This window comes from Polypterus senegalus, chromosome 3 (assembly GCF_016835505.1).
Source record: "Polypterus senegalus isolate Bchr_013 chromosome 3, ASM1683550v1, whole genome shotgun sequence".
Lineage (NCBI taxonomy): Eukaryota > Metazoa > Chordata > Cladistia > Polypteriformes > Polypteridae > Polypterus > Polypterus senegalus.
In genome coordinates this window covers 163,702,092-163,714,263 of record NC_053156.1, presented here as the reverse complement: position 1 = coordinate 163,714,263, position 12,172 = coordinate 163,702,092, and the positions used below count along the sequence as shown (strand labels likewise).

At 35.4% G+C, this 12,172-nt stretch overlaps 1 protein-coding gene across 1 annotated transcript; it reads left to right on the top strand.

The window, feature by feature from the left end:
* The first annotated feature begins 1,501 nt into the window (after positions 1–1,501).
* osr1 (odd-skipped related transcription factor 1) lies at positions 1,502–10,816 on the top strand. The gene is made up of 3 exons (XM_039748173.1): positions 1,502–1,763; positions 8,625–9,303; positions 9,976–10,816. Exons 1-3 carry the CDS (start codon positions 1,646–1,648, stop codon positions 10,109–10,111), a joined length of 933 nt encoding a protein of 310 aa, XP_039604107.1. The 5' UTR covers positions 1,502–1,645; the 3' UTR covers positions 10,112–10,816.
* The last annotated feature ends 1,356 nt before the right edge of the window (positions 10,817–12,172 follow it).

Sequence of the window (12,172 nt, the reverse complement as noted above, 5' to 3'; positions counted from 1 at the left end):
ATCAAAACACAACAATGAAATACTGTATGGATCATAGTAATTAAAAAATGAAATCAGCTAGTATTGGGGTCGACTCGTTCTAGTCGAGGTGACAAACTGAATAATGAATCTAAAGACTAATAGTTGTGCACCATTTCTTCCTGCTACAACAAACCACAAGTGACAGTTGTATATTTACATTAATTAGCCTAAAGCTGCACTTCATCAACGTCTAACAGCAGATCTTCATAGAGCAGGCAGAAGGGGGAAGCGTGAGAAGATGAGATGTTTTCAGTGAAAAATCTTTTATTTTACCCATTTATTCAAAGCTTAATTTAATACCTGTCGAAATCAGATTCTTCATTTACGACCAAATAATAATTGATTACTACAGTTACTTTATCATTGAATTTTTTATCATTATTTATTTACTTATTCATCATGTATTGCTATTTTTTATTTGCTGTTTGTTTGCATTCAACGGATTTCAGCACATGCGTATAGACTTACTAAATTGTATCCGAGGGAAATTAAAGTTTAAAGCTTATACAGTTTAAGGAGGTGACGGTTAATTAAACTTTGACCTCTTCAGACAGAATGTAAACTTTATTTGTCTTGAGTATTTCGATTCGCGTGTGCTGACAGTGATTGTTTAACTTGTAACTGGATATTGAAATTTGTTTATTAAACACTGCAACACCTTTTAATGCAAATAGATAGATAGATAGATAGATAGATAGATAGATAGATAGATAGATAGATAGATAGATAGATAGATAGATAGATCAAAGACACCATAAATGTAACAGTTATCAGGAACGTCGCATATTAAATGATGAAAGTTATTGTTTAATCCATAATTTTAATTTATAAATAAACACGTGTTATACTTTACTTTAAACAACAACAAATAATAATAACAATAATAATATTAACAATGCAGCACAACGTTTGTTAAACGTGTGCTGTAAGGATGTTAAAGACAAAGCTATTTTACATGAATTCTTAATAGTAAAGGTATGGACTTTATTATTATACAATTTAAATATCTGTATAGTTTCTAATGAAGGCACACAAAAATATAAACTGGTTTCGCGATTGCTTAATGCTTATTTGTCATTTAATGTAATTCATCTGCAGTGCGTCCATCACGATGGAAACAATCGAAACAAAAGTCAAACTTAAAAATAATAAACCTCGCGAAAAGGAAAAAAAACAAATTCACGTCCTGTTGTCTTTCCGAAATAGTAATATCGTAATTAAATGCTGACGGATATGTTTAGTTAAATAAGTCCCGTTCGTTTATTACTGTTATTTAGTACGCGTTCTGGTTTCAGCTGGACGTTCCCCCAAGATGCCCTTTTCAAACTTTATAGAAAGAGAATACTAGTTGGTGTTCTTGCGTTTTTTTGGACGGAGTATCGGACTTTTTTTGAAAGTTGAACTTTTTTTTTTGGTTTGGGGGCCGGCTGCAGAATGCGCATGCGCGCTAGTATGGGCTTTGCGGCAATAAGGAGGCACAGTAAAAAGCAGAAAGTTCAGACCAGAGGGTGAGACTTCTTACTTAAGGGACGGCAATAGATAATACCCATACTGCATTAAGCCGAACTCGACTTTCATTTTTTGAAGATCCTACTTTTATTTTCTTTGAGATTAATATTCACGAATGCCGACAACAGCGTGTGTATTTCCCAACATCTCGGCAGAAAACTGCAGATTTCTTTTATCAAACCCTTGCGAGAAAACCACCAAATTTACACCGCTGGACGATCTGGCCATACAAGGTAAACGCATATAAACAAATAAGCATATCTTTGTGCATAGTTCTGTGTATACATATACATATCTGTAGAGTTTAGTTTAGTTTTCTTTTTTTTTTTTTGTACAGAGCAAAGTTCGCTGAAGTAATCTGAACTATCAAATGGAGAGCGCACTCCGTCTCTTATCAGTACGTAACAGATAACAAACGCGTGCAGATTAAATGACTCAATTCAAACAAGGTATAACATGTAATACGAAAGTTATATTCATTTTTCCACTTTTGTAATGTCTTTGCGGTGTCTTCCTCATAACAGGAAATGTTATACAAATATGTGGAGTTCAGATACGCAACAGGTGTGTTTCTTCCGCTAATAATGGCAGCAAATTGTATTCTGTGGTGGAATACTTAAATTGTTAAATAGTACTGAGGGAGGTTATGTTTATATACGAAGTTTAATAATAAATATAATGCTCCGATATGTTTTGCTTATTTAGTCGGGCTGTGTGGAATCGGGTGAAGACTTTACTTTGATTAGATGCAACACTGCTTCGCCCGGGCAGTTCTAAGTTTCCAATGCACGCTACTCTGTTACATGCGGACTCTTACACTGATGAACGTCTGGTAAGGTCCCTTGTAGGATGGAGTGCATATTTAAGGAAGACATAACTAGTGAAGTGGACTGTCAACCACCCGTAAATTTTCAGTTGAGATGAGAAACAATATTTGGAGAATTTAATTAAAATCTAAATCATCTTGAACGCGAGGTGTAAATCAATTTAATTTACAGTCATAAAGTAGATAGCATTCATAGAATAGTATGTATGATAAGTGAATAATGACTTTTTATTTATTTTTGAGTGATTTGTTAGCAGGGAGAATGGATGGCTGGCTATATTTTGGCATGAATATCTGCATGATGTATGCATGCATATAAGGAGAATACGAGATGAGAAAATTCATACCAAACAGGGCTATTTTATGTTGTACTTGGTGGACCCCGATGGTAGTAGAACATAGTGCTGCAATAAAATAATTGCTAGATCTTTGTGCGCTGCTTAATTTTGTAGTTTTACTTTTAAAGGGCTCACAGGCAATGGGTGTTTTCAGATGTCAGTTGTTTGATTGGCAGCAGGATTCTGAAATTGAAAGCACTTTTTATCCGATTATTAAGTTTCACATGCTGTGCTGGATCCTGTAAATGAATGCTTAGTCTTCGTAAAGTATATTTCTCCAACATTACATTAAAGACGTACAATTAAAAAGTGTGTGTCAATGTGACAGATGCAAGGGAGCAACATCAATGTATGGCATACAGTAAAACTCTTCTGTGCAATATTACGTCATGCTTGTGTTTTTACTAGAAGTGCATTGATGTTTACGTAGTTGCTTGTGTATGGGCAACCTTTAAAAAGGCAGTTTTGTCTTTCTTTCGTCAACCTTTTGTGTTCAAGTAGTGAGAAGTTGATGATAAAAGGTTTTATGCAGCTGTACAGAGTAGTTTTTTTTTTTCGAAAAGTGTTAACTCTGATTCGGCTTAGATTGTCAGCGGACGATGTTGAAAGAAGTGAATTAAAATAATTAAGAGCTTGAAACGTAAAGTGGGAAATTACTTTGCCGTAAGAGTTAAGCGTGGACGCTGTAGTTCCATCTGCCCAAAGTACTATCTGTCTTGATCTCTGCTTAAATATTAACACTGTGTGATATTTTCTATCCCGAAAAGCTTGCATCTGCATTGGTGCATTGGACAAAGCAAAGTAGCTGATTGAACTGAACCGCGAATGAACTGCATTCTCAGATAATCATAAATACAGCCAACAATTTCCTATATATTTAGTATTTTCTCGAGTTTAATCACTGATTTAAACGAATTTTACAAACGATTAGGTAATTACCGCTTGTATATGTCTATCATTATTTGTATGTATAAACCCGGAATTGTGTGTGGATGTACAAGTTAGCCCGTCCAAATGCCTTGATCTTGACGCTGTCAGGACTGGCTTTACAGCCCTGTTCTCATAAAAAAAACACAGATCCAGGAAACTGAATGGATCATTTTTTTCTTCTTTTACAGAGAATACAAATTGAAGTATGTATAACGCCAAAAATCTATTTATATATTCATCTGTTTTCTTAATCCGCAGTATTCAGTCACGAGAAACCGGAATCCGTCCTGGCAGTGCAGGGCGCAAGGCAAGAAGCAACCAAGTCTGCTGATGAATTGATTCAAGTTTTAAATGGCTAAATTACATTGTAAAACGATATAATCATACAGTAACAAATGGAAAATAATTCGCATACCTCAGCTAATAACAATTTCTAAGTTCACATCGTCTTGACACCTCAGAGTTTTGTCTAAAGGCCAGTCTAGATTTTGAAATGCAGAACCAAAAGGTTAAGTCTAGACAAGTACAGAACTGTTAACGGTTGTCCCACTTGGAAATGTGGGTTTATTTAAGTTGCATGGAAGTGACCTGCTCTCCATTGCTCACCAAGTGTCTTTTGTCTTATTTAATTGATCTGAGTAAACATTCTCGATTCAGTTCAAATGACTGCAAAGTCTTCAGCATTTGTGTCAATTAGGCCATATCACCGTATCTGCACTAACCAACAATCAACAAAACTGCTTGGTTTCGTTTGCGAGTGCAGTAATCTTTGACCTAAAAAAAAAAAATCCATCAGTTAAATTAAATCCGTACGTATAGGAAACAACACGTGCCAAGGTCACCTGATATTGTTGTCTGTGTTTAATTAAATCTTAAAATAACGATGGAGCTTTATTTCCATAGCAGAGCAAAAGGGGATAGTAACTGAAAATTCTAGAAATAGTAACATGTTAGTATTTTATTTCAGTAAATGGTTAATCGACAGGGAATGTAAATAAGATAAAGTGACATTTTGCCAGTTTATGTTCTAAGTGAAATGTTAAGGGATTGCAGGACGGTTAACAATAATGCAAGACTTCTTCAAATTATTCAAGTGCAATAACAATGTTGTGCGATCCATCATCAAATAAGTAATACTCCAAGACTGGCATAGTTTTACTGAAACTTTTTCTTCAAGAAAACCATTTTAGTAGAAGATACTAACACACCCGTGGCCTGAGATGAACTGTTGCCCTGTCCAGACTTGGTTCCTGCCTTACGCCTGATGCCATCCAGAGAGTTTATACTGATTCTGTAAATGAATGGATAGATTAATTTATTTGTACATTTTAGTAATATCAGTATGTACTGTATACGTTTTGGACTAACATTTGTACTGAAATGTATTTTTAGAGTTCAGCTTGATATAACAATTCTACATAATAGCTTTCCATGACAACACTGATCGGCGAATACAGTACTAGCTGTTTTAAAAAGTTATTAATTTAAAGGTTTTGAACTCCACTTGTTTCACATGTTGAGTGTCCATTTATAGTGAGTGACATATTTCTACTAATCCAATTGAGCCTTCTTTTTTATTTTGTTTTTGGCATTGTCTGAAATGTGGATATTTCAACTGTTATAGATGTATGCCTGTAGTCTTCATTGACTGTATATACTGTATGCGTGAATGAAAGATAAATAATTCGTTACTGGTGAATACAGGAAACAAATCTGAAACAAAGATTTATATTGGATATGTGCGTTAATGTCGTTTCTTGAGCGCTCCAGAATTATCTATCAATCTATTCAGTGAAAATCGTTACGGTATAATTGCTTGAGATCCAAGTTGGCTTATTATATTTTTGCCAGATGTGTCGACCGATTTCTGTACTTTTTTTTCTTCTTACCTTTTGCGATATTTGATTTGTAATGACTGGCGTAGCTAAGAGATAGTAATCTCTACAACTGAACAAAACCATTGCGCGAGATCAAGAGCGCTGAAAAATCATAGCCTTACAACGTGATCCCCGTAGCCTTTCATCACCTTTACCTTTGACAAATTTGTGGGAAGTAAAGCTGCCCTGAGCCTCATTCGTTTTGGCGTTTGGAAGACAAAATGCGGATTCTGGTGTGAGTTTTCTTACCAGCACACATGTAAAATCTCACCAATTAGCAAACAACATCTTGGCTAAATGTCACAACGTTTTCTCCGGGTCACCTGTGAAGGAATTCCATCAGATGTCTCCTAATTCACTTTTGTTTTCTCATTCAATTTGCTTCAAAGTTTTAGAGGCCAGTATTAAGAAAGTGACGCTGAGCTGGGCTTTTTAATACTGAGGTTGCATGAGCGTATTTACTGTGATCGAGGAAAGGGAGTTAAAGCTACACGTGAGAAGTGCCTCCTCCTCGCTTTAAGCTTACCTTTAAATTAAGCGGCAGTGCTGATTGTTACAAATTAAATGCGTTTGGAGGTTTCCCTTTTATTGGGCATGCCCTGCTATGCTTTAAATTTCAAAATAACACGCTGAAGTGTTTTTTTCCCTTCCCTCCTATCATTTTGCGGTTTCACGTGTGTATGTTGCTTTTTATTGGACTTCAGCGAATTAAAGCAAATGACCCAAGTAAGTATAAGGCAATTACTTCTGCATCGCGATCAGAAACTTGAACTCCCAGGGGGATCTTAAAGCTTCAACATTTCTAATTAGTGGTGTCTAACTTCGTTTTTTTTTTTGGGCGGGGCGGGGGGTGGGGGGTGAATAAATAAATAAAAGAATACAAGAAATCTCGTGTCCTGAAAGTTAAGCAGGTATTCCACTGATAAAGTGTATTAACACTTTGAATTATCTTCACTCCAAAAACTGAACAAAGGTTTTACAGGTATACAACACACACGGTTGGCCTATAAATTTTTACATAGTTTTGATCGATTTAATGCATTTTGAAAAGTATATTTTTACCGGACTGTTCCGTGGTTTTTAATGTGCACAAAGGAAAGGTATACCAATGCATGCCCGGACTGGAAACGAGCATAACAGGTTGTAATTGCACTGCATCCTAGACTTTAGTAGGACCCAGACGACGGACCGACGAAGAACAGACATGTCCCTTTGAAAACCCAGGGTTCTTGCCAAGTGTGACGGTTCTAATGTTGTAAATAAATAAATAAATAAATAAATAAATAAATAAATAAAATCCCCTTAAACAACCACTAGGAAATACTGTAAATGATATGGAACAGGGGAGGGTCAGGGAAAGATGTACTCTTGCACCATGCCGGAGAGGTACAGAAGTTTCATTACTTTTGTCAATAGATTACTTTTACTTCGTGCAAATTTTGATTGCCAGCGGGCACCATCAGATCCTTAGAAGATGGTTGGATTTTTCTTCTAATTTCTTATAAGTTGCATATCCACAAGTATTTAACAGTAAGTTGCTTAACCTAAGGTGTGAGCTACAGTTTAGTGCTTGACGATTTCAAAAACTAAAAAAAAAAAAATACTGAAATAATATAAAAACAGACGTGTTAGCTTCTCTGTGACAGCACAACTGTTTGATTATTCTCAGACACACCATGGTTGATGTTAAACATTGATTTTGTAAACCTGCTACATTCCCCTAAGGTAAAGCTAGATAGAGACAAAGAACCATTTTGTCCATTGTATGCCATTATCAAAACCTGATTAAACATTTCTGAAAGGTATTTATGATTCTGAATGGTTCTATTCTATTGTACCTGCTTGGAATTGCCTGGAGCACATTTCTTTGTGAATTCAAAAACACCTACATAGACAAGCATTTAGCAGCTTTTGTGAATCCCATTTTTTTTTTTTTTTGCTAAAGGCTCTAGCCATCAAAAATTACTGAATGCAAATCTTCTAAAATGTTTAACACTTAAACAACAAAAAATCACACTGAAAATCATTTTTACGTTTGTGTACTGTAGGTGTCAAAGAGTTGTTGCATTTCATTTCAACTAAAGTGGCTATTGAGAATAGTCATTACTTGGGTAATTAATGCTAGGTTTTGTTTATTGTATTGTGTATTTCTTGAAGAATCATCAGCCATTGCTTGGACGTATCCTTCTGCTATAACAGCACTTAAAACTTTTTGTCATCCTTCTTTTGTTATGTTTTTGCATTAGGTGATAACATTAAAAATGCACACATACAACAATATTACATTATATATGTATTTCAGTTTAAAGCTACATGGATACTCAAAGACTATTCAATTCAACACGCTGCCCATGAAATAAATTTATTTATTTTAACAAAGTACACTTTGTTATTACACTTACACACATAGCTAAGCTAATATAATTAACAAACACATGCTAGAGGAATGCTAAATATTGCAAAATGAAAGTACTATCAAGAATAATGCTGAGAAAACTGTAATACTATAATTCAACTTCACTCACAATTCTGAGGGGCTTTCATTCAAATACGTCAATTTGTTATCCATCCACCCATCCATTTTCAAACCCATGTATTATGAGCAGGGTCACGGGGAAGAGGGAACCTAAATAATATTTTTGAAAAATTAAGTTTGATGCTTTTAGTAACTACAGTACATTCACGGATCTCTGTTTTAATGAAATTCACATTTATAAGCAAATACTATTTTTCTTATATGTTTACAGTTACAACATCTTTCATATCAGGCAGCATCCCAAAGTGCCATCTTTGTATGTTCATTTTGACAAAATAAAATAATTCAGCCATTTGAACAGAGGTGTATAACAAGTTATTATGGGATCGCACAGAAAATCAAATGTTTAATATCAATTTGAAGTTCAAATAGCTTGCTCCTGCAGTACTTCTCCTGCTACCAGATATCCATTCATGTGTTAGTAGGAACAATGCAAATGTCAATGGCAGATTTTCCTGGCCAGTTACTGTCAACATGTGGTCATTGACAATGCAAAACAATTTGCTTTTGAAAAAAAATAACAACATACATTCTTTTTTTAACATGTTATAAATATATATATATATTTTGTTTTAATTTATTTTCAGAGGGCTCCTCTAGTCTACCAAGTCCCTCCTTGTGTGAATCAACATTAGTGACAATGGGGAGCAAGACCTTGCCAGCACCTGTTCCAATACATCCATCTTTACAGCTGGCAAACTACTCTCTCTTGCAAGCCTCCAGTGGGTTTCAGCTACCATCAGATCACTTGCCAAGTGTATATGGCTTTAGTGCCCTTCATGCTGTTCATCTTCACCAGTGGACCTTAGGATATCCTCCAGTAGCTTTACCCCGTTCCAGCTTTTCCAAAATACCTGCACTCATTGATGGCAGATTTCAGTTACCTGCCATTCCAGTTTTCCCGCACATCCTTCCTCCAAAGCATGACCTTACCAGTCTACCAGCTAAAGCTAAGCCGAGATTTGACTTTGCTAATCTTGCAGTAGCAGCCACTCAAGAAGACCATTTGAAAGCAGAGGATCTGAGCACTCCACCTTCCATCAGTGCTCTGTTGGACGCCACCAAATTGTCACCAGAAAGAAAGCCAAGCAGAGGAAGGTTGCCCTCAAAAACCAAGAAGGAGTTTGTATGCAAATTCTGTGGAAGACACTTTACCAAGTCCTATAATCTTTTAATTCACGAACGAACCCATACAGATGAGAGGCCCTACACGTGTGATATTTGTCATAAAGCTTTTAGGAGGCAAGACCATCTCAGAGATCACAGGTAACAGTATTGAATGCTGCTTTTGACATATTGCTTTGAAATAGATAAATTAAACTAGTAAAGAAAACACTATTCAATTTCTTTAAAGTATACACCTTTTGACAGCAGTTTGATGTGGATCAGTTATTTTCATTGAGCTTGATATGGGCCTGTGTGGCTGTTGGTTTTACAAACTGCACTGCGTCCTGTCATTCATAAAAGAACATAGTGAATATGTCAGCAGGTTATATTAGAAGAGGCCTAAGTTGCCTTAAAAGCTTGCATATTGTAATCTTTTTAGTTAGCCAATAAAAGGTGTCATTTTGCTTGACTTCTCACTATTAGCAACAATAAAAGTTTCAGGATACAGTATTCTGTACTTGCAAGTGCAGGTTCTGTGTATATTGCTTTAAAATCGTTGTAGGACCTTTAACAAATGTTGGAAAGATTATTTTTTTTGTTTGTATTGCATCCATTTCCAAATATGTTACTGTTGTTGTTAGAAAGGCTAAACAAATCTTGAGCTAGCTGGTCAATAGCCTATCATGCTTTATAAATGTGATTTGCTCAAGATCTTAGCTTTATTATATATATATATATATAATATAAACTAGTTACCTATTAGTTTTGGCTATGTGGGAGTCAAGTTCTGTGAAACCTAATCCACTTCTGAATCTCTTTTTCCTGGCACAGGTATATTCATTCAAAGGAAAAACCTTTCAAGTGTCAAGAATGTGGAAAAGGATTTTGTCAGTCGAGGACATTGGCTGTCCACAAGACACTGCACATGCAAGTCAAGGAGCTGAAGCCTTCAAAGATAAAGTGTTAGGACAGTTTCTGTTAACTGTGAAAATAAGACTATGAGGTGTGCACTGGAACAAAAAATAACTTTGTGCAACTGCACCGATAAAAGTCCAGAGTCTTTGCATTACGGTGCAAGAAGAACATATCTGCCACAGTCTTAATTCAGATGTGCAAGAAAGCCTCCCATAATACAGCCGTTAAAGTGCAGAAAAGTGATTACGAACGACGCAGAAAAGCAATCATTTATCTCTGGACTTATGAGTAACGCAATGGCAAATCCTGGACTTATGCTTGAGAGCCTGGATAAAAAGATTGCTGGTGCCTAAGATAAAGGTTATTTTAAAACCTTATAACTTCATTTAACAGAGATGGAAAATATATGAACCGTATCGGTCTGGAGTACTGGGCTGCAGCTGTATGCAGTCATCAGAATACATGCCTGGAATGCAGTATTTTTTCCTCTGGTCCTTCCATGCGCTGTGGAAATAAGCTTAACTTATCCAATTCTGTAATTCTCTGACAACAAAGCCATTTGTGGCTGAAAATGCTATACATCTCAACTTTAAAGAATTGTTAAAACATTTGGTAGCCAAAATAATATGTCTATGAGTTACATTCCAATGTGTGTATTTTTGTACAGTTTTTAATGACTATATTTTGGCACTTTATGCTGGTTATTAAATATTTACTTATATCACTGGATCTTTTAAAATAAATTTTTAAATAAACAGTCATTTTTTTAGACTCATAAGCTATGGGCGGTTGGTAATACTCTAGTTTAATCCCTAGGATGTGCAGAAAAAAGGTATAAAGGTATCCTCATTCGTGATTTCATAATTGTGTCATATATAATATAAAGAAGGAAATTTATTTTAGTATTACTTAGTACAGTATAACAATATACTCCCTGGGTGATTTTTAAAAGTGAAATCCCCCTTCACTGAGAATTATAAGCACACAAACGTTTCCTTTTTTTCTCATGATTTCCCTCAAAAGGACAGTAAAGCAAATTTGTCTGAAGAAATAAGAATTCCATTTATCCAAGCCAGTATTTAGTTATTTCGCAGTTAATGCTTTGTGTGAAGCCCAGTGATACAGGGATTAAAACAGTTGTCTACTCAGGCCTTATACCTTCATTTCATGCTCACCATCATTTTCTGCAAGTATTCTGATTTCCTCCTATGTTATAATGACTGAAGCACAATATTTTTAAGTATTAAGAAAATAACATATGGATTAACTGTGTCTACTATAATCTGCTTTTTTTTTGCCTAGTGATGATTCTGGAGACTCTTTAAATAGGATGTATGTTGTAAACGTCATCTAAAAAAATTATTGCACTGTCAATACTGTACTGTATATTAGTTTTAGTTTTAGACTTTTTGGTTATAAAGAAGAGCAGCAAGGTGGTGCTTGTTGTTCTTCTTTATAAACAGAAAGTATCAAGTAGCGATTAGTGCTTCTGCCTCACAAATTCAGTGTCCCGTGGTCAAATGCTACATTTGGGTATTAATTTGATGGGGTATATATATCAATTTAGATAGATACAAAAAGAAAGAAATATTAAGTGAAATATTACCTATTTTTCAAGCCTGCTCAATCCCTAAAAGAGTTGTCAACGGGAAGACTGAGTTATGTTATTTCTCAGTTAATGCTTTGTGTGAGGTCCAGGGATACAGAGATTAATACAGTTGTCTTCCCAGACCATTATACCTTTGTTTCTTGCGAGTATCTGCAAGTATTATCATTTCCTCCTACATTATAAATATATGCATGTTGTGTTAACTGATCTCTCTAAACTGGACCAGTATGTCTGATTATGGATGTTTTCGTGAATATGCCCTGAAATGAACTGGCTTCCTGTTTGGTGTTAGTTCTTGCCTTTCAGCATAAACTATTGGGAAAAGCTCTAGACCACCCCACACAAACTATCCACTAAAGGAAAAAAAATGTTACTCTTGCAAGTAAATTAAAGGTAAACAAAAAAGCTAAACATGTAATCATTGAATGGGTAACACTGCCTGATCTGACATGGTTTTCATGTGAACCGTTTTGCTGCCAATGTTCGACCTGGTGGTGGCAGTAA

Excerpts from the sequence above, each read along its gene's own strand:
- osr1 (XM_039748173.1), top strand. The coding sequence starts at position 1,646 with ATGCCGACAACAGCGTGTGTATTTCCCAACATCTCGGCAGAAAACTGC. Across the intron at positions 1,764-8,624 it reads GGACGATCTGGCCATACAAG|AGGGCTCCTCTAGTCTACCA; the intron begins GTAAACGCATAT and ends ATTTATTTTCAG. Across the intron at positions 9,304-9,975 it reads GACCATCTCAGAGATCACAG|GTATATTCATTCAAAGGAAA; the intron begins GTAACAGTATTG and ends TTCCTGGCACAG.